General features: G+C 34.4%; 1 protein-coding gene across 1 annotated transcript in view; it reads right to left on the reverse strand.

Moving 5' to 3' along the window:
• The window catches only part of LOC108682382 (glycine receptor subunit alpha-2), a 69,843-nt gene that overhangs the window by 31,194 nt on the left and 14,109 nt on the right, over positions 1 to 24,540 (reverse strand). Inside the window, exons 2-3 of the mRNA XM_018171537.2 lie at positions 14,691 to 14,776; positions 3,521 to 3,588 (exon numbers count right to left, since the gene is read on the reverse strand). Of these exons, the coding sequence (XP_018027026.2) occupies positions 3,521 to 3,588; positions 14,691 to 14,776 (154 nt within the window). The remainder of the gene's footprint in view (positions 1 to 3,520; positions 3,589 to 14,690; positions 14,777 to 24,540) is intronic.

Consider the following 24,540-nt stretch of genomic DNA (forward strand, 5'->3'; position numbering starts at 1 on the left):
AGCGAGCTTGAATGCTTTTGAATAGTTTAAGCGTCTTTGAATGATTCCTGACAATGATTCCTGAATGATTCCTGACAATGATTCCTGGATGATTCCTGGCAATGATTCCTGGATGATTCCTGGCAATGCTCATTCGTAATTGTTGTGCTTTACGAGGCACTTCCTAGTATCATTAAAAATTTCTTGTTACCTTCGAATTTCAGGCCACACTGAAATTCTTGAAACCCTTTGAATTCGAATGATAATTTTTTTTAAGATATAAATGCAACATGCGCATGGTAAACAAGGATATTCTGCGAGCATGCTTTGTTTTGATGTTTTGGTTGACTAACCGCACAAATTGTGATCAAGATTCCTTATTAATACAGTACGGTCATGATGTTATGGTACTATGAAGCTATTTCTGAATTCCTAGAAGCAAAGTTCCGACACTTATATTAAATAATACCGATTTACCATGTAACTTGTGAGGATTGAACTATACAGAGAAATGTGATAATGTGCTTTAAGATTGAATGAATACCGTAAAGTCATGTTCATATAGTACAATTCCTTTGAACTACATCTACTCATTAGTCATTCTTGATATGTTTTTTACTAAAATGATTTATTCTAGAGTACAGGATACTCATTTAGCCACCTGCGTCGTAGGCTCAGATTACATTGTATCTTTAGATAATAGAGATAACTTCTAAATCATCTAAACGTTTCAACTGGTACATTTGGGGAAGCTTGAATCAACATTCTGAAGCCCGGTTTGTTTTCTCTCCTGTTGCCAAGTTTGAAGACTAGATAGAAAAGCTTGAAGCAACTCAACTCAATTTACTCAAGTCAGACTCCAGAGTCAGAGAAAATACCAGTATCAAATCCACTAGAAATAACACGGTTTCGTTGGCAACTGTTTCCCTCATTAACCTTGGGTAATTGCGTATACTTAGGTTAAGTTTATGCCAGACACAATTATTTTTATTAAATTTGTAGTAATTCCTTGGTTAGAACTCGCTCCTTGTTCGCTCATCGATTCGTCGGATGGCCTTTATAATTTATTCAAACCCTGACACTCCGCCCTACTTATATTATATCAACTCTGGATTAATGTTATAATAATCCAAGAATCTTATTTGAACGCTACATTATAATTTCAAAACTTTGATATATTCAATTTTGAAAGATTCATGTCATTTGTTCCGACGGTTTCTGAATACTTTTAGCCATTGTCCAAATGATGCAATGCAAATGAAGGTAAAAGTGAGATTAACGTTGGAGCTGAAATAAACAATTCACTGTGAGTATAACTTATTTCATAGCCATTCCGTATGGTTTCAAATGCTATTGCAGATCTTCCGGCCGAATAATATTTTTATAGGGAATTTTACGAGGACATTATAATTTAAATGGTTTCAAGTGATTGAGCCGGCATAATTTATTAATATAAAGGCCAGCTATTGTAGATGAGCTGTGAATTTAAGTTTCAAACTATAGTTTCAGAACTATTAAATGAAGTTCATCTGGAAAATATAAGTTCCAATAATATACCTGGTTTTATAACCACTGTCATGAGATCGGGAAAGTTGCGAATATAGAGGATATATTTCACAGGCATCTCTTAGTTAAAACGGTTAAGTTATCCTTCGCTATATTATTCATGTATTCTTTGTTCAAGAAAGAACGCTGATCATTTTCTCATTCATAAATGTATGTAATTCAAGTCACTCAAACAATAAGTAATATTTCGCTTTATATTTAAATGCTTTAATACTTATATCCGGCTTAGAGCTTTGAGCCTCTTTGATATCTTGTTCAATAAAAATTAATATCAGGCTTACAATAAATTTTATATTAGTGCCGAAACGTCGATGACAAATAAGTTTTTAGTATAATGAAAAAATTTGATCCTTTAAAATTATGCTCATTAAAAGTGACAAACATAAAATGTGAGGATTTTAATAGTCAACAATGAGATGAATTTCATAGGTACCGGTGTACATTACCTAATAATTTCCGGACAATTAAGCTCATTAGTAGAATTACGGGCATTAGAATATTATTCTGCTCAAGTAATAAGTTTTTAGTCAACAAATAAATATATGAGATGAATTAGCGACGAGTTATAACAATGTTTTATTGATTGGACGAATACATTATTTTATTTATTGTGAACCAAATGAATCGGTATATATATATAAATATATATCATTCGGTTACCTGAATAATCTGATCAGAATCAATTAGGATTGACAATATTGCGTGGCGTTATAAATGAGCAGTTGAATGGTTATTTCCCTTCACCATTCGTTACTGCAATTTGCATATTCTACCTTGTTTACCGAGCCTAAAATTATTAATTAGAGAATTACGAGTCTCACCTGACATGTTCATTTTCATCTCGGTAACTAGTTATCAAGATACGACTTACGCAAATATCTTGATAAATGTCATAAATTTTTTCTTTGTATTCTTTGATGAATGTTTTCCAAAAATATTTCATTTCTTAGTGACCTTCAAAAAACGATACAGATTATTATTTCAGTTTTATGGTTCAAGAAATATTTACCGGCTAGAAAATTTCAGCACACTGCAAAACTTACAAAAAGTTATTTCTTAGGGGACACTCAGGCAGTGTGTAAAAATGCTTTAAAAAGTTACGTACGCTCTTTTGGCTTGAGAGAACAAGTAATTCTTCCGACGTCTTTTCGCCTGTCATGTGTTTACGTCTTGCCAGCAACTCCAGGTTACGTTTTTGAGCCTGTCTTTGGATTGACGAGTGTTTACAATGTACTATTCTGTATTTTAAACACTTGTTTGTTATATATGTGTCGTGCCGAAATCGCGAAATTGCCGATTCAATGGAATCGGCAACAAGTTTCCGAATATGTAGAATCGGCATTTCACGGCTGATTCAGAAAAGCAAAACTATATAGCAAAACTTGTAAGTCCAAGTATTCCAACCGGAATAAACAAATTGATTGAACCGTTGTGAAACACCGGACGTTAGAGTTAGAACAAAAAATTACAGTTAGAGTTAGAAAGGATTAGGTCAAGTTCGGTCAAGTTCCTTTATGTATATTAAAAATATTAAAAAACTTGGCTGACTGACCTCACCCCAGATTCCTATAGAATAAAAATGCTGATCCCACGTATTCAGAAACTGGCAGTTAAGTCCATGGAATTTGCGGCTGAAGGACGTTTTATTTTTACGATTGTATGTTCCATATTTATATGGTTAAGTGCCCTTATCGGCCTTTTTTCATAATCTAACCATCGGTAGGTTCATCTCAACTCCAGCACACAATTTATTTTCACGGATTCATTAAGGAAAAAAATCTAGTAAACTCTTCATTTAATGTTTGCTCCGAGTAATTCTTGCTTCAATTTTGGAGATAAATTTCTTGCAACCCACCGCAGTGTCATGTGAAAATTCATAACATGTTCTTTTTTAATTCTTTAGGCATGGTCATTTATTATTGAATTGTTCATTCCAAGTGAATCTTATTAAACAGTTAAATAAAATTTTCCTCACCATGGAGTTTGGGTCGATGGACCCGAAGCTTCGAATGTAGAGCTCGCAGTCGACCATCGTGGCGTTATCTGCACAAAATAAAAGAAACGAAGCTCAATTGTCAATTATCCATGAACTAAGAGTCAGTTTGCGTTATTTGCAGAAAATATAAGGGATTTAAAGTCAATTATTATTGAATCAGCGGCAGTATCTAGGTTCGCATTATATGTAGAAATTAATATAGAGAATATATTATAAAATAAATGTTTATTATTCTACGAAGCAGTTCTCGTGGTGTCTGGTTCAAACGAACTTCGTGGGCGAGTTACACATAAGTTTAATACGAGAAGCAAGGGGCAAATTCAAAAGACACGAGAAAGGATGAGAACGGATAAAAATGACCAAGCACATGATTTATAAGTTTTACGAAATAGTTCCGCTTTTATAGGCGTCGACGAAACACCTTCAACAAAAGGGCCGCTGTTACGGAAGCCGGCAGACTGTTCCAGGTTCTGGCGGCGGAGACCTGGGGGCATACTTCAAAAATTCGCTAAGTGAACGTAAGTACTCACGCTCTATTTTCTTGTCTACGATTGGTGGATTTTGCTTAAAAGGCCGTCAATGATTGGCTGATGAGCTTACGATCTCTTAACTTTTTTTGAAAGTATGGGCCCTGGAACGCTCTGTCATTACTGTTAATAGTTACTTCAGTCCCGACTACGCAGGGACCACAGCAATCCACAGGCACACAATGTTTTGAATGATTAACTGTATCTGAACTTTATTTGAATGGATTTATTTTTTCGAAATGAAATAATGCATTTTTCCGTCATGCGCAGGTAATTAAACAAGCCTAACAAGCCAAATGTGCTGTATAACCAAGCTAATATGGAGCAAAAGTGTAGAAATTAACATGCTCACATCAATTAATAAATTTATTACAGAAATTATTGAAGTCCTTACACTATACCATGTCAATTCAGCATTAATTTGATAACATTGTGACTTCAACAAATGATTTGCTCTCAAAGTACAATGCTAAAAATTGGGTAAAAGTTACGTTTTGAAAAGCTTGAGATAATTTGAGATGAAAGATTTTAATACAGTGCACGCAGGTACAGTAAACTCAACAATATATAACAGTGTAATTAATTGACTGGAAATCACGTTAAAAAGACGTAATCATTAAATGCTAAAATAAAAAGACATTCAGGTGAAGAACAAAGAACGAATAGAAGCCGTATGTTTGTCTCAAAGAATGCAATAATTCCTTAGAGGACCGCAGTCAGGCTCAAGCTCAAACATCACAAGAAGCCGCAAGGCCTATACAGAATTCGCAGAAGCGACTGATCGTGACCTGAGTAACAATTCGAACTGAAAATTTACAGACGCGGCAGCTTCAGATTTGGATTACCAGAAGCTGGGGCGACTCTAAATTTTGTTAGGGAAGGAGCTGAAGCGAGAAGCACCGGACGTCGCTAATCATAGACCTGAGCTAAGAAGAGCCCGCCGAGCTGCCGTGGAAAAGAGATAAGCAGCAGACGCGACTGCTATAGAGACGTTCTGACTACTAATGATACTACTTTGCTGGCGGTAGACCGATACTAGTTAATATTAAAAAAATATAACTCATTACTTATAGCAGTGAGTGACAGAGAGCGCATTTTATCGTCGACGAAAACATTAAGTCACGGACGGACAGAATAAAACGCTAACCTAGTTAGACTGAGCATGAAGGTAATACATATTACAACTATATATGTATATTTTCATTATTTTGACTTAAAATGCTTCGCGAAACCAAATATGACGTGAGCAATCAGGAGTTGTGCTTTGTCACAAACGGATATGTTTTTCCTTGATGACCTGAAAGCAGTACACTCATAAACCTTGATTTCCCTCATGATTGGAGGAAAACTTTGTAGTATCGTATTACAGAATCCATTTATTTGTACTTTGAAGACTTTTTAGATGATATTAGTCACGACCAAAGTTAACTTCGTCAGCTTCATCGCGCATTGTGGCAACATTGATTTATTGTGATTGTACAGGTCATTTGGTATTCAAAATACCGCTCAACTGGGTCGGAATAAGAGACGAAATCTCAGCTGCATGTGAGCTTACTTCCTAACTGCCATTTAGGCCCAACATTTTCTTCCACTTCAAAAATCTTACATTAGTAGGTTATGGAGCTTAATGAGGAACTTTGAAGCTTAAGCAGGAGCTCTACAATACTTCCGGGGTAACGAAAGAAAAATTGGGGGAACGCTTCGTATTAGTGTTTGCTCGAGGTTTGCCACCAGATTTTGCATATTGTTACAAGGCAAATATTAGCCCTAGTATTTACATAAAGACTAAAGGTACAAAATGAATGCTGAGAAAATTGGATCGATCACATTAGCTCCATCGATTATTTTATCAGTCCGTCTTCGTCAATGCTTGAGCTGAGGAGGATAATTTCAGATGCTGTCCTCATCTGCAGCGATCATAAATGTTTGTATCAACGTACAGTTCATCCTATTAAGGCAACTGTTAACAATTAACAGTTAATTGAGGCAACTGTATCTGCATGGTCAATATTGCTGAGTAAGTCATACTCACAAACTTCAACAATATTTTTTACTAATCAATAGTATTTCAAACACGTCAGGCATCTGGCTTCACGGTCTGCCAAAAATTTTTGGAGGTTGGCATGCAAGCTACTTAGATTTTAATGCACTGGTACTCTATAAATCCAGTAAAATTTTTGCAAATAAAATTATAAATTATGTCATCGACATAGCAGCAAAATGGAGCAAGGGAGAATAATTCAGCATTCCCCGCATTCTCTTCGCTCAAAGGGATGACTGCTGCGACTTCAAGAGCAACAGTCCCCTGAGAGCCCGGTTTCCACAATGCCAATTAGCGGAGCCCATGGCCAACCTATCAATGTAGCTGAAGCAAAACTTGGAAGTCCAAGTATTCCAACCGGAATAAACAAGTTGCTTGAACCGTAGTGAGGAGTATTTGTTCTTACGTATATTATAAAAGCATTATAGCTGTCTCTTATACACATNCGAGACTACAGCTCATCTGTTGCTCAATTTTTACCGATTGCTCTGAGAGCAAAGAGTGCATGGGTGACATTTTCTCGGGGAGATGTTAGCAGGTGACGACATTTTTTACTGTACCTGAGGGACACGAAAATGCTTTAGGTCTGAGCCCAAGCACTACTACTTTGAGAGTTACACTATATAACAATATCTTCTTGGTATCTTATTGGTACTTGTTTGAGACATAGCAGTCCCAGGCTATGATGGATCGCCGCCTCTGATTATCGTTCATCCGCCCTCATTTGGGCCACCAGATGCACGATGATATAGATTGAATTATATTTCTATAGATGTAGCATCTTGTTTGTAAGGCATGAGACCCCAGAGACCAGCTGCCTTTCTCCCCGATTGTTATTTTTAGATATTTCCACGCCAAATGAGGCTTAACGGTTTCGTTAATATTATGTGCGCGTTTTTTTATTCATTTGTCCTTTTTGTTTTGCGTTACTCTGATGCATTTCAATTGTATACCACGACCCACAGATATTTTCTGTTTTTTTTTTTGCCTGGTAGTTTTGTTTCGTATCCTGAGTAACATCACAACAACTCCTTTTTTTATATCATTTATCTTTCTTATTATTTTCTGTATTTAGATCTTCAAGGACGATGGCACCATTTCATTACTCATCAGGCCCTTTTAATTTTTAGATACTTTTTCATTTAGTTCTTGTTATTTATGCTCAAAGGAGATTAACCAAGATATCTAGATCTTCGCTTTTTGTGATTGGTTTTCCAAGTTTCGACTTTACCAGGAACTCACGCAGGTTCTTATGTTGTTTATAGAAGATCATTGGCGGTGTCGGGAAAAGTGATCGAAGATATTCCTCTCCATAGATCTGGTGCCAGTGTTTACACAGAGCTCACCTCAAGTCATTTATAGATGTTTGCGGGTTATATTTTATTTTAAAGAACAGGTTGCGTCGTTTTGACTTTTCTGATTTGGTTTTTTCCGCTCAGAGCCTCCTTCAGTTGTTCCAAAACCAGCGTTTTGCTGCAACCTCTTTGTCTCAGGTATTTATAGAAAATAATAGTAGTTTTCATACATTCCGGAACATTGTTGCAATTCCGTTTGTGCCTTAATATTTCGCCCTTCACAAAACCTTTCAAACAAAATGAGGCATGCGCGCTTGAGGCCTGAATATATTGGAAAGTTTCAGTAGGTTTGAAGTAAGTTTTGGTGTCCAGCATTCCGTTCGTACGGAAGTTTTCCCCTTTACATATTGTGTGATCCAGACAATTAAGCTCATGACTGCGGATTTAAATTGTGAATTTTAGAGACTCGTTAATTTTGTTTATTTTTTCCAGAAAGCTTTTGAGATCCTTAACTTCTGCTTTACTCAGGATAAAAATGTCATTTTTGTATCTCCGATACATAATCAGTTTGGGAATTTGGTGTACAAAAATTCTCTCCAATGAGTGAAGGTATATATCAGCAATCCTTCTGCATCCTCGACACCGCCAATGATCTCCAACAAACGACAGAAGAACCTGCGAGAGTTCCTGGTAAAGTCGAAACTTGGAAAGTCAATCACAAAAAACGAAGATCTAGATATCTTAGTTAATCTCCATTGAGCATAAATAACAAAAATATAACTCAGTACTCACTGCAGTGAGTGACAGAGAGCGCATTTTCTCGTCGACGAAAACTTGAGGTCACGGACAGACGGACGGACAGACGGAAAGATAGACAGACAGACAGACAGGCAGATAGACAGACAGACAGATAGACAGACGGACATGGCGAGCACAATAGTGCATTTTTAAAATAATTTGGAAAATGCGTTAATAACTAAATGAAAAAGTTTTAAAAAATCAGAAGGGCCTGATGAGTAATGAAATGGCGCCATCGTCCTTGAAGATCTAAATACAGTAAATAATATGAATAAGAAATATATAATAAGAAAAGGAGTAGTTGTGCTGTTACTCAGGATACGAAACAAAACCACCATGCAAAAAAAAAAAAAAAAACAGAAAATATCTGTGGGTCGTGGTATACAATTGAAATACATATGAGTAATGCAAAACAAAAGGATAAATAAATAAAAAACACACTCACAATATTAACAAAACCGTTAAGTCTCATTTGGCGTGGGAATATCTAAAAAAAAATAACAATCGGGGAGAAAGGCAGCCGGTCTCTTGGGGTCTCATGCCTTACAAATTTCAGGTGTAGAATCTATCCGTCAATATGTCTGATAGCGTTATTTGAAAACAAAATATTTGCCATATGTCATGATGAATTCTAGTGTCCCATTAATTAAATGGCTTTACTGAATTTCCAGCATTTCATAATAACTCGTTCCCAGGGAAAAAAATTGCATGAAAGTTTTTTTTCATTATACATGCACCGAAATTAATCTATGAATTTGCATCCATAAGTCATGGCAAAAATAATTTTTTCATACGTTTCTGGACAATAAATGCCTGCGTTCAATGAAGAATCATCCTACATCTTTTCATGGATTCAACTTCATTGACATATTCTTCTTACTTGAAATTTTCTACCAAATAAAATAATTTTTAATAATATATAATGCATGATAAAAATGAATGATTTTACCGTATATTCCATTCGAAAATGTAAGTTTTTGTGAAGCTGCAACTGTTCAAGATTCCGAATGCCGCCCCATCTATTATGGCCCAGCTGGCAGGGCGCGTAAAATGGGATGTTTTCCAGTACGTGTTCGGTTGAATGTCAATATTTTGGTCAGATAGCATCCTTTATGATGGGCCAAAATTTTCGCCCGGCTTTACTATTTGCTGATCAGTGCTTGGAAATTGAACTCACGGCTTACATGCATGAAGTTTTGGAGGTCTGTCTGTATGATTATTATTTAAGTTTATATAAAGAAGATCCATTTGTAGGTGTAAATATCTTTTAATGTCATCAACCAAAAGATATTTAATGTTACATTAAATATCTTTTAATGTAATAACACTTTTTATCAACTCAATGACCATCGGAGCTTTTGTGAAAAAAATTCTGACGAAAAATCGATCAATTCAGCTTCTACCAACTTCCTTTATTAAGAAAAATTAATGCATTTTAATTAAGACACAAAGTTTGGAAACTAGAAATAAAAATATCCGAAGGTAACCGATTATTTGTTCAAACATTCCACAGAGCTAAACCTAATTTTGAAGATGATGGCAAAGACACGTGTTGTAAGTTCAAAATGTTTCGCATCGGCAGAATTTCTTCACATGCTAACGTTAAATCTCGGGACGGTCGAGCTTCAATCCGGTAAATGAAGCCAAGTGTTTTCTTCCACTGCCCGGAATTGAAAGTTTGCACAGAATGAGGCTCTGCAAAGTAGGTTTACTGTGAAATGGCTGAGCTTTGAAGCTTTCCTCGCAAAGTGAAAGGCTGAAGCACAAATCGCCATGCTTCTCGGGTAAATGATTACTCTTAAACTATGCTGAACGTCTGAAAAATTGCTGCGGATTTTTCATTGAAAATGTAAAAATAGAGATTTTTTTATACATTGGTCAGCACCAATGAGAAAATTAGAACGAAACACTTCTCACTTTTTATATATCAGCAAAATTCTAGTTTCAGAAGTTATCATAACACTGTAATTTATCACCTTTCTGCAGGTTTGTTTGTTAATGATGATTGTCTCAGAGCTGACAACTGATTACTGACTGCGCCGTTGTTGAAAACAAATGTTAATTTGTCAATTGTTTCCAGCGTGTTGACCTAAGATAAATTAAACGAGGAGCTTCACTAGTTGATATGAGAACCAATACGGAAAGCATGACTGATCTTGACATCAAATAATGTGAAGAAACTCTTGGATAATGTATATGTAAATCGCGACATGGAAAATATGCATCCGTTTGAAAATTAAATATAATATTTTTATACGATATTTTATTCACTTGACGAGAGGATTTTAACTGACTAGAGAGAATCTTAATTCTAGGCATTTAACATCATAGTTTCTCAATTTACGATTACACGGAATTAAAAATTATAATATTGATTATTTCCCCCTAGGATTTATAAAATATAGTTGCTGTCCGATAAGAGCACTACTGCCATTTAATTAGAGTTTTATTTAATTGGAGAGATTTTAGTGAAGGATTTAACTGATTTTTACTTCCTGATAAATGAGTGACAATGGTTTTAGTATATAGGGTTTTTTATTAAAATACTAATTTCTACTTGAATAATAATTGCCCATTGCTATGATCCATTTAAAAATAATATCTATATATTTCAAGTTATAAGTTAAAAATAATATCCAATCAGATTTTTTAAAACAAATGTGAGTTTTGTGAGAACTGAACACAAGCGAACAATATTTGTCAACAAATTTGCTCTGTTGTATTCCGTCCGTATATACGTACTTGTTTTATATTAATAAAGCAAGCCATTCCTGGTTGAAGGTCATGGTCTGTAATCCAGCGCAATTTGAATGTTGAAGTTTAATAATTAGGTATAATTTTTAATCAACCATTTTTGTTTCAGAATAATTAAATACATGAAATTACTAATGCGCGGAGCTCTTGCAGATCCGAAGTGTTTTAGCTTATAGTGTATATTACGCCCTGACTTGGAGAAAATGCTTTCATAAATAGCCTTTCTGTATCATTTAGAAGTTACTTTCAACTGTTGTTTAGCTGACATTATAACCCTTTTGTTTCAACTACTCGTCGGAATTTCAAGGCAAGTGCTTCAGGGGATGGAAAAAAGGCAACGATCGGCCCTTTCTGTCTCAAGTACTGGGAAAAATTCGAAGCACCCATTTAATATTTTAATAAAGACTTCATCTGAAAGTCAGGTGAAGTGCACGTCGCTAGTTTGCCATCTCATTTTGTTCCCGATACAAGCTTCATGTAAATGCTCCCGAAATTATGCTGTTCGATATACTCGCTAAAAAATTTACTTAGCCAAAACAATTATTCAAATTAAAAAATTATCTGACGACCCAAAATTTGAGCCAAAATTCAACAAATGAGATGGGCTTTCAATGTCCCTGACTTTGTTCGAAAAATGATCGGACCAACACAGCATTCAAAATCTTTCAAATGTAGTCAATAAAAATGGCTTGTCCAATGATTCCTTTTGATGAACTTCAAAGTTCGGGGTAAATGGATAAAAAACAAGAAATATTCAGAGTTAAAAACAATGGCTTCGCATTTTTAATGCGAGCTTCGATTTGCTAGAGACGCGTTGTGTAACTGGCTGGATGCTACATTTCACTCTCGACAAAGAAATGGGAATTCGCTGTCTGTTTATTAATTTTCACTTCTAACTGAATAAAGTCATTTGTCAATTTTTTTTGCGGATTTTTAGGTGGCTATCGAACACAATATACATTGTCTTTGTGCTTAGCATTTATTTTGTAGCCGAAATTACATTGGTATTTAAACAGGTTACAATGAATGACTTATTGAAGCCATTTAACTCATTATTCTGAAAAATATTTAAAATATTTCTAAATTTATCGATAAATTCCGACCATTTCCTGATTATTTCGTCCCTCTCTATTTTCTTCCCACAATTCAAAAAATATCTATGCGTGAGCGACCGGAAATTTAATTCACTCATCTCATTCACCTTTAATATTTTAAGCAGATAGACGACTCATTGGCATCCCATGATACGGAAAGGTTAAAAATAAAGAAAACTGTGCTAATTTATCGCACAACTTTTTATTTGTTGTTTGATTAATTAAAACGCAGATCAGTTGCTACGTCAATAGTTCATGAAATCATTCTTTCTATTAACTGATTGCGATGTTATAATTGAATTTTCCCCGCTGTTTGGACGATTTCCGTTCCGTGTCTTGTCTGGAAAAAACTCTGGATTTTTTTTCCTCCATAAAAGTAATCGTAATCAAACGCAACTTCAATGGTGTTGCGATGACGAGCAGGTAAATAAAAAAATATAATTTTTATCATGTAAAATCCTGAAAGGGATGAGCGAGTGCGCGACAATTCGTATACAAAAATTTCCAGTTCATTATGACCTTTTCTAAATTACATGACTATTAGACGCGATGATAAACTTTAATTTGTACATTTCGCTACTCAAAAAAATTAGCTTCGTTCATGGCTCATTCTGTCAAAAATTATCCCGAATTCATCGTATGAGACTTCAAAACTTCTTGCTTAGTTATCAACGCACTTTTTCATCGAGCCAGTTTGAACATTTTAAGAAGCTATAATTTGATATTTTCACGCATTTAACGTAGCCAAAACGGATAGAAACCTCTACGATGCTCCTGGTTTTGCTTTACTTCAATTAAGAAGCCTGCCGTATAATGCCTCGTACGAATAACACGTCATTTGTCATGTATACATCCAGTGAAGTTGACAGATTCCGGGTTAATTGAGGCTCGAATTTAGAGTGAATTGTTAGTTTTTCTTTGAAATTATTATAGTATCCCTTAATCAAAAGTGTAATTACGCAATAATCCCGCCCACGTAAGCGTTATTAAGTTTTTTAGATATTCAAACCGCCTATTTAATGGCTTTGTCAAAATATAACTAACTTTATCGCATAAGCTGCTAGTTTGCATGTACGCTAAAGATAATTATTTTTCCCGCATCCAATGAAAGGTTTATGAACTCTAACATAAATCTTTAGGTATTCATAATTTAGGATTTGAAGGTATTCGAGTATTCAAAATTATTCAAAATGTCGAGCGTCAAAATTATTTGCTGAAGGCTGAACCATCTAGTTTTAAGATGGTAACTTGAGACTTATAAGGTCAGGTTTTTAAACTTCAAGATTGGGACTTAAACCTTGTCAGGGAATGCTGTAATACTTTAAGATATTACTCGATATTAGGCTTTGTGAAGGTCCACTGTATATAAATGCCCGATATAGCTATAAGACGGAAATTCGAGCTTACAAGCTATCGAGTTTTAAGATAGGAACTTGAGGTTCATAAGGGCTCTAAATGAAACTTTAAGCTAGGAACTTAAGGTTTATAAGGGCTCTAAATAAATCTTTAAGATAGAACTTGAGGTTTATATGGGTTCTAAATGAAGCTTTAAGATAGAAACTTGACGTTTATAAGGGCTCGAAATAGAGCTTTAAGATAGAAACTATATCTTTAAAATGGCTCTAAATTAAGCTTTAAGATAGAAACTTGAGCTTTATAAGGGCTCGAACTGAAGTTTTCAGATTGAAACTTGAGGATTATAAGGGCTCGAACTGAAGTTTTAAGATTAAAATTTGAGGATTATAAGGGCTCGAAATGAAGCTTTGAGATAGAAACTTGAGCTTTATATGGGTTTGCTATAGCTCTAAGATAGAAATTACGCTATGAAACTAGATTTATGTTGAATTATTATTGAATTGGATTTATGAAGTCGCCAACGCATTAGAAAAATTTAATGTACAGCTAGTATGATGGAATACAATTTCAGTTATTTATGAGAATTTTACCGAATTGAACCGAAGTGAGGAAGGGACCGGTACAGCTGTTGTTAACTTATCACTCAAACATATACGATATTAATTAAAAATTTTCCAAATATTTTCCAGCCCTTTATTCTCTTGCATTTATGAGCATATACTCGTATGTGGCATCTGACTAGGCTCAATTTGCTGGCTCAATTTGCGTTAATCTTGTTTTCGGAAATTAAACAGACGGTGGAAGTCGATTGTAGAACTAAATAAATTGGCCCTGACAAATGCTCCTATCAAGAGCACAGAGCGCTCCAGCGAATGCCTTTAATTTTTACCGACGGAAACCAAACGTAATCAAATGTTCGGGACTTTGATCTTCGGATGGGCATCAGTTCTGTGATTGCTGAATATGTATGTTCGAAAAGCCATCATTTATGATAAAGAAGCTGTTCGAAATAATCGCGATTATATTACAAAATATGATGAGTGATGTTCGTCAATTCTGGAAAATTTCTGCTGGAACTTTTTTTCAATTTGAAAGACCGGGGTAGAAAAGCTTTAGCAATAATTAACCAGAAGTGCAACATTCATTTAGCAGAATCAATGAAAATTATATGTGTAATTTGATAAGTAGCGTAGCATACTGAGAGACAGGTAACGGGAAGTATAACAATCATTTAGCGGAATGAATAAAGATTATATATGTAATATGACAAGTAGCGTAACTCACTGAGGTAGTTGGATGGAGTTGCTCGCCTGTCGTAAGTACTGAGCAGGCCGTCCAGGATCATCAAGTTGCTTTGCTGACCACACAACCTGAAAATAAAAATTCACTTAAATAATAGTAGTAATAATAATAAAAGCGGTTTCAGCGTTATTAGGCCGTAGGCCTGTCGCCGATTCTCAACATCACAGAACATTCACAGCTTGTTGCGGTCTCGAACACGCAACTCACTGCTACAGTTCTGCTGTGCTTAAACGCCCGGCCTCCTTGCCGATTCTGACCAGAAACTGGCGCACAGAGCTGGGATCGAACCCGCGCCTCTCTGCGCCAATCTTGGTACGCTGAACTGTAACCATGCACTGGACATATATTTTCCATATACCGTAAGTAATTGTATCGGATATCGAGCAGTGAAGTAGACTTTATTCAATTTTGAAAACAGAAATGGCATATAATTTCACAATAACTAATTTTGTAAAATTGGTAACACGAACTTAAAGGGTATAGTCAAGCTTCTTGTGAAGATGAATTCGAGAAAATTCAAACAGTACGATAGGTTTAATTTGCTGAATCCTTCAATTTCCTTCTTCGCTAAGGAACATTTTATTCCAAAATTAATGCTGTTTGTATGTTTTTGAACGATTTTTCGGTAAGTAGCAGCATCCTTATCTCTTGCATAGAATATGTGTAAGCTTAAATTTCATCATTTTTAGCGCATTTTCCAATTTAGGGAAAAAATGCACTATTGTGCTCGCCATGCCCGTCTGTCTGTCTGTCCGTCCATCTGTCCGTCCGTGACCTCAAGTTTTCGTCGACGAGAAAATGCGCTCTCTGTCACTCACTGCAGTGAGTACTGAGTTATATTTTTTAACCTATTGTGAAGTTAAAGTTAGATAAAACTGGGTTACGCCTTCACAAAACTAAATCCTATTATTTTCTTTTACATTATATTCAAATTAAAGCTGAAACTCACCCGACGAAGCCAAACACCCAAGCGTTAACGCGTGTCTCTAGACTTTGATGCAATCAACGTTCGAATAATGGGACCATAATTGCTTGTTAGTTTCCAACAAATCGTTTCGTTCAAGTGTCCACTGATTTTTTGATGACAATATTTGTGTTTATATTTTCCAGCAGTTAACAATTTAAATTAATATTTTAATTGCACTATTTCAAGTCTTTCAGAAATATTTATACCCTTGATATTTAAACTATTTAGAAAGCTGCTAATTATCCACACTATTAATAACGATATTTTTCTAAAAATAATATCTGAATAATATTAAATACCATATACCAGTTTATACCTTAATTATTATTCCTCTCGTTCGTTTAAAATTAGATTCAGTTTCCCTGTGGCTGTGATCGAAGCTCTGATTTACATACTTTAATTAATAAGTTTATAAATAATGAACAATAGGAAAATTCATAAATAAGACTTATTCGCTTCAGTACCGTTGATCAGCAGCTTATTATCAACGAGATGTGCGTGTCACGTCGGGGTTGCAATATTTCCAAGAAAAATATTTTCAAGCACGGTATTATTAAAACGAAGGATGAAGCTCAGCTGCGTCAACAACCATGTTTTTCGCTGTTTATTGGTTTGAAAGTTATGTTCAATAATACCTAAGGTATTAATTTGTTTTCGAATAAAGTAGATAGGAATCAATGATTGCGCGACGGATGCTTTTAAAAAATTTCAATATATATGTATGCATATTTTTCTATTCCTTTAAGACTTTATATTTTTCAGAAACACGACTACGCACAAAATTTTGTGAATAATTTCCTTCCCCATCCTGTTCTATTTTATAAAATACTGGCATAGTCACATTAAAAAAGAGGTTTTACTGAAATTACTTCAACACAGAAAAATCGAACTTGAAATGCGTAGTTTAGTTATTTTCGTTGATGCATTGAGCACTCTCCTAAATTCGTATAAACTAAAATCCTTGCAATAAACATGTACCCAACTGCATATGACTTAATTTAATGCCTGACGTCATAGAATAAAAATGCATTCGATCAAATGAAAAAATTTTTGATCGCTGTGTTCAATTACTCCACAACTTATTACTCCATTACTTCAATATGTGCACGAGACTAATTTCGTTACCCAGTCTTCTGGCTGAGGAGGCTCATTCTGTAGCTCGAAGGCGTCGTAGGCAATAACAATGATTGCTGCGATCGTAAGATTGATTGGTCCATGGACTACATTCAGCCACTGAGTGGCATCATATGTTCGGGCAATATTAGATCATGGGCCACATTCGTGTTTTTATATGACATGTCAGGCGAATTCATCGGCTACCTTACGTAATTTCACATTTCGAAAAAAACGGCAAAAATTGTCTCATTGGCGTTCTTGTGACAGTTGTATTTTCGTTGTGATCGTTCATCCGTTATTTTCAAGTGTTGTACGGGTTTCTAGCGTTAAATTTAAATAAAATTGGCCATACAGTGTTTCTTTTTACGTGTCGGCCGGCTACTAGAATACCGATGAGACTATTTAACTGTGATTTTTCTTACAGTGCGAGTGCTTCACATTATCGCATTCAATACAATTTTTCTTATTTTCGCACTGAGTGTCTTAGCTTTCCTGACGATTAAAATCCCCCTGCATGATTATTTGAATATCCCGTGAGATTTTTTAGTACAGTTCATCACGTTCTCAAGGCATCTTAGCTCCTGATTGCCAAATTTGGATTGCCCGAAGAACAATTCCTGTAAGCTTCGATTTTTTGTTCGCTACCATCACCGGAAAACAATTTCTGCAATTTTAAAATCCTCGCAAGTTTTGTGGAGTCTCTTGTATAATTTTTCCTGCTTATTCGTTTTCCTCGATAACATTTTTTGACCTTGGTAATTCAACAGTCTTCAACTACCAGGCTGATACAAATACAGCTGAAATATTTTTGAATTGCATAGATTTAATTCGGTGAGTCTACATTATTTAAATTCGTGGAATTAATATCGTAATTCTTATTACAATGCTTTACATCATAATAAAAGGCATGATTCAGATGAAGATTGATCAAGTTCAGTAGTGTGACGCAAAACAAATAATACTCAGTCTTAATTATACCAGACTGATATCGTGTTTAAATGGTACAAATAACCTGTTGATGCACCATAGTTCATTATTATTGTAAGACCCTAATCAAAATACAAATAATTATTGACACTTCCAACATCAATGACATTTCAACAGAGAAAAAATTGGGAAGTTTTTCTTCTTTTGGAAAAGGGTTTCTTTAAAAGTGTTAAAACATGAAGCGTTAAAACATGAGGTGTTAAAACATGAGGTTTTAACACCTCAACACCTCGAAGTGTTAAAACATGAGGATGAAACACTTCGTTGTTTCAATCATTTGGTCCATCCGAAAAATATCGGGTTTACTCGATGTAAGTTGCATAAAGTGTAAAATCTTCGTGGTGAAGGGATAAAAAGCGTGGATAGTGGATAATATTCTTCAAATAGATGCCGATTAACTAGCGTGCTGCTTAACCTTCTGTTTGTATTTATAATTTAACATCATCATCAAGTAAATTCAGAAAATAACTATGTGTCTGCTAACATATGATCAGTGAACTTTCGTGATTGTTCTTATGAAGGCTTCTCCCATGGCAAAGTTTTGTATCTAGTCTCTTCTGTCAATGAAACCCGTAATTAACTTCTTGGAGCCGGACTTCCAAAGATTTATCTCCGTGATAGTTAACGAGTTTTGAGGTATCTGAAAATCTTGATAAATCAAAACTTTTCAGCATTTTCGGGCGCATCCAAAAATAGAAATTTTGACACTGGACAAAACTTGTGAAATACAAGCGATAAACTGTAAAAACTTCTGTACACTTTTAAGTTGTTGGTCACGAAAAGCCGCTACAAAATCCAGATGGCACGACTCTAAAAACTTGAAATTTCATTCAAGTATTGTCACTTGCCAAGCAAAAGTTGTTTTAAGTTCTCCACAATGTCTTACATGTGTTACTTCAGTGTAATATAAAAGTAATTTCAGCCATGCGCCCAAGTTGATTTCTATGGACCTCTGAATGTTGATAATATAAATATACAGACTTTGCTCCTATTTCATCAATCCTTATCCTATAATAACTTATTACATTACATAACAGCATAATACATCAATAACTTATGATGTAACATATTGGATCGAGGATATTGACCACGCGAAAACAAAAGATCGTAAGCAAAACATGTATTATATGCTTTCGCCTTGAACAGTGAAGGCCCCCCTTTCAAAATCCCAATGGTTTCATTGGAGATTTTTTCGATCAGCATCTCCATAACATCATCGCTAAGCATCTTGGGTTTCTATCATCGGCTTGTAAAATGACCTTCAAATGCATAAACCGAGTTATTATTTTATATATACCAACATATACATGAAACGACGTTCTTTTTATCGCATTTTCTCATTTATGGAAAAAATGCACTATTGTGCTAGCCATGTCCGTCTGTCCGTCCGTCTGTCCGTCTGTCCGTGACTTCACGTTTTCGTCGACGAGAAATGCGCTCTCTGTCACCCACTGCAGTGAGTACCGAGTAATATTTTTTATAAATAGCAACATATGCACGAAATGACGTTCTTTTCATACATACGAACACATACATAAAACGACGTTCCTTTTATCTATAGGAACATATACATAAAGTGACGTTCTTTTATAGCTATGAACATATACATAAAACGACGTTCCCTATATACATACGAACCTATACATAAAACGACGTTCGTTTTATAGCTACGAACATATACATAAACGACGTTCTTTTTATGTATACAACCATACGCATAAACGACGTTCTTCTTATATATACGAACATGTACGTAAAACGTCCCTCATTCCAAGACTTGCCAGAACTCGGTCAAGTCTCGATAATTCTTGCCATAGGGCAATAGTAATTTTTTGGAAACTATTCAGTCAGGGGTTCAGTAACAAGAAAAATAATTTTCCGATGATTGTTGACAGCATGTAAATATATTTTATCATATTTTAGCAATCTTCAATTTGAATACGTTCGAGCTTTCCTACGAATTTTTATGAATTTTCGGAGCGAAATAATGTTTTGAATCTCAGAACCATAGTTAAATGACTGATCAGCGGTGCTTTTGCATGATACTAGACTAATTTTACGGTCTGTTAGGATTTCACAATCTAAAATTCGAATCTTAAAAATCCAAAAAATAAGAGATTTCGATTAATTTCCTATTGAAATTATTATCTGAAGCAATTATTTTTCTAAAAATTTAATATTCATAGGCATCGATTGGTTTTTGGTCATATATAATATGTTTCATTTGTATGAGTCATGCAATATTTTTCAACAAATATAACTTCACCACAATTCGTTTAAGAAATTTTGCAATCATTTCAAAACTAAATAAACATCAGTAAATCAACGCATTAATTCATTAGCAGTATAACCTCATAATTGTATCCATTAGCGTTTCTCATTTATAAAGCAGACGTTATAACTTCTGAGTCTCTGTATTCCCGGAAGTGCATCAGCCTAGACCATGAAAATGCCTCTGCATTACAATAAATAAATGCTAGCAATTATCTCAAGGCCTACAGAGGAAGGCTATTGCTTTAGCCAAGATGGAGGAGTTGCTCTGTAACATAGGCTTTACTGTTATATCATTCATTCAATATCAGCTCCGCTTATTCACTGCCAAGGAAATAGAGTATTGCTGCTACAAGGACTTTTATTTTATTTTTGAAATTGGACACTTGGAACTCAATTCAGCGGTATCTTAAATCTTCGTTATAATAAAGCGATACAACAAAATATGTTAACAATATATGTTTAGATATGTATCAGACGTCTTATCGTAGGTTCCTAATGGGGAAAGAGATAACACATAATTTTTTTATTAATTTATTAATCGAATATTCTGCAGTTTTTATAAATTGATTAAGATAAGACGTCTGATAGCCAAATAATTTCTCTAAATGTGTTCCACAAATTCAAATTTATTTATAAAAATTCATTTAGATAATTTATCAAGTAAATATTCGTTTTACAGTCATGAAACAGTTCAATTTTATCTATGTATGAAAAATTTTAAATTTTCCACATTTTATTTTTAAATTTAATTTTGAATTTTAAAGTCCCAATGAAAATAATTTTTACAATTCCAAAAGAGCATTAGTTGCTGCGATAAATATGAAAAATATCGGCATACATTATTTTGTTATCCTCGAAGTTTTCATGAATATTCACTGGGTATTACAATTAATTTCTGTGACAATTTTTGCTGGTTTTATTTCTTCATGGTTCGAAAATGGTGCAAAAGATTTTAAAATTTTAATAAATCTTCAGAGCCGGGTAAGTAAAACGAAATGAAGTGATGATTAGAAAAAATCTAAATAATCATATTCCACTATAGTCGCGGAACTGGAGGCCCACTGTACAATTACACGCATCTTTAACGTGTACGTTTTCTCTTATTAAGATATGGTGAATTTTTGTGGTATTGTTTTTGCTTTTAAATTCCCGGTTAACTTGCGATTTAAGCAAACAAGTGATTTAAATACACGCACCTTGGGTGAAATAATGTAATGTGTAATATACACGCACCTTGGTTGACTTAATTCAATAGTTTTTTACTAGTTCAACCACGACAACTAGTGCCAATAATTAATTCAAATATAATAATTCAAGCATGGGTGCACGAATATAGTCGCTTGAACATAAAATGCAATGCATTATCCGCCAGGTACAGTGAAATCATTTTATGAAAAAGCTTATAGTGTGGTATCCTATTTACCGTGAATCTAACCATTATCTTATATGATAGAAGATAATACTGAAGCAATTTACACGTCATGTTGGGTAAGGATACTTGATCAATGTCCTTCTCTAGCGATAGCCGCGCTGTGCATGGTCGCATGGAAAGCATCTGTATGTTTTAATTGCCCCACTCCAGCCCAAAAAATCGAAATTAGACAAAAGTCCACGTCATTATACTCGCACCAAACAGCGCATTAAGCGTGCAATTGGTTTAGTTTGAAGAATGTTCTATATTCACCCATCATGGTGACACTATGGAATCTTTTATAGTATTAAGCCCATCCATCAAGGGCATTAAACAATTCTGCTCGGTGTTCACTTTAGTCACAATGAATCGACTGGAACAAACGAGAAAACACATTCATGTCTCTAGCGGTTTAAAAACTATTTCGGGATATTCCTTTTTTCGTCTCGTGTAAAATCGAAAATTATCAAATTGCAATATTTATCTTGTGTGCCGAGCTCAGATAACCAATAAAATTGTAAATAATCACCGTGGGCAAAAAAAAAAATGTTTGTTTAACGATCATACAAGATTTTTTGACAATATCAGTACAATTGCAGTAAAATAATTTCTTTCTAAAACATGCTATGTTTCCTAACCATTCTCACGTAATTTTAGCCTAAGTAATAGAATTATTTCGTCAACTTTTTCTTGTGCGATTGAATTTTTTAGTATATTTTACGTTGCTGCAACGCTCTCGCAAGAATTTAATAAACGAGGAGAATGAGCTTGCACATTATTTAATATATATTTTTCGCCTTGCACGTTAGCATTGCAGCATGACTTCATACTCGAGGTGTGGCGATTGTGTTAACTTAGAGTGATGTGATCACGCCTACTGCACTTTTAGCATGGCACTAGACACAAACCTAAAAGCATAATGAAATGAAATACAAAAAATTTGCATAACTACATAATTCCCATTTGATTCAATAAAAGACGATGAAATTGAGAACTAAATAAGATTGCGCCTGTTCATTCATAGATGTGCAGTATTCTAATCAATTTTCTTTAATACTAATGGCCACAATTTATGGGTCTCTTAATAATTAATTTACAAAAGGTGTAATTCGTCCGATTTTGCAAATCATGTTAATTATGTCAGCTGTTTCAGTTAAATTTTCATCATGAACCCGTGAGTCTTGCCTTATAATAATAATAAGCTGTTATGCTGTATATGTTCAAAATATTTTGCTATGAAAGCAATCGTTGCCGCTCAATTTCTGTCGCGCTGCAGTTCCTAAGATTGAATTCCTAATATTCAATCTCTAAACCTAAAATTCAAGCCCTAATATTACTAAGATATACTGTAATTCCAAATATTCCAAAGCTTTAATTTCAAATATAACTAAGATTTAATTCATTACATTCCTGAGATTTAATTACTAATATTCATGAGATTTAATTCCTAATATTTAATTCCTAATGTTCCCAAGATTGATTCGCGTGTTTGATCTCTAATCAGTTATGTTCTGTTTTAACGTTGCAATGTAGATTTACTGATTTTTAATATTTTTTAATACAAAGTTATGTTTGAAGTTTGAATTATCAGAACATTCATCTGCCAAAGACCTAATTCACGACCAATCATCACTCACCAAAGAGTTAAAAAATAAATTTGTTTCTTCAATCTAATAACAGTTTCATGAATTAACTGTTTCGTCATACGTATTCCTTATATAATTTTTGTTTTATATAATTTATTTAACGTTTGTCAATGCACGAACATTAAATTTCGGCATTTGGCATAACTCTTGCATTGTTTTCGTGACATTATTGCGAATATTCGTTAAACTTAAAATAATATTTTTCATAATAGTAATGGCTTGACGAGTTTTATGTTGAATGCGCTTAAATTGAAAATGCGTGGGAATGAAAAACGCACCTGAAAGTACAGTTGTCCTGCAATAAACTGTAAAATCCTGTAATTGGCTTTCCTCGCATTACTTGATGCGTCCACAGGCTGGCATAGTGAAACTTTCGGACTAAGCAACGAAGACTAAGACACATTTTACGGCCCCTCACCGAGTCTTGAGACTAAAACTAAAGTGGACTGAATATGGAGGGCTATAAGTTCCCTAGTAATGTTCAGACACCAAACATCCTTATAAAATTAACACATTGAACTCAGTAGTCTTTAAGGTTATCTTCTCATGGATAAAATCTAATAATAAGTCCATAAATATTAAAAAAATTGTTCACAGCAGGTCACGTGGATAAATGCGAATTTCAGTTACTTATTTTTTTCCGACAGATACGCAGCTTAGTAGCTTGGTCTGCAGTAAAGACGACCTCTTAGTTCGAGCCAAGGTTTAGTTTTGCCGGGCTAAATTTCCCATTCGTTTAATTGAGATTTAATCCATACAAAAGCTAATGAAAAGCCGTAAGTGCCTAATATAATCAGAAAAGGCTTTTTTATTTACCAGCAACAAGCGATATTTTTCTTGATAATCATTCTCTTTTGCTTGATAATGCATTCAGTTGCCTCAATCACAAAGTCAATCTATTCCTATAATAAGGAAGGTTTAGTAATTAACTCTGCTAGAGTCTACGTTCAATAACTGTAAACTTCAACCTTTGTAGAAACTATTATTTATTTCCTTGCCCAAACAACAAAGAATAAGAAGTATCGAAGATTTCTTCTTGAAATTTATACCAGTTTTTACTGATATTTCATTCCGCATTGTATGAATCCTTAGTTTTAGTCTCAACAGGTGTAATTCATCTTTTCAATGCATGATGTGAACTGCATCATTCTTTTATATAAAAAAATTCTCGTGGAAGTGCTCTAGATACTGAAGCACTTCATATAAACTCACTGATATAATAGCATAAAAAATCTATTACAGACACTGAAGGTCCATCAATAAATGCTTAAATATTCATAGCTTGAAGATGGCTCAAAGAAAACTGTTTGAGATACTAAGCTTGAAAAATGCGAACTTTATACGTTATCTACTTGAAAAGTTGAAAACTTTCCGTGAAAAGATCCGAGATTTTGCCACAAACTTTTCTCGAATATGATATATTAGAGTTTG

The sequence above is a fragment of the Hyalella azteca genome, unplaced genomic scaffold, assembly GCF_000764305.2.
Source record: "Hyalella azteca isolate HAZT.00-mixed unplaced genomic scaffold, Hazt_2.0.2 contig6892, whole genome shotgun sequence".
NCBI classification, from domain to species: domain Eukaryota; kingdom Metazoa; phylum Arthropoda; class Malacostraca; order Amphipoda; family Hyalellidae; genus Hyalella; species Hyalella azteca.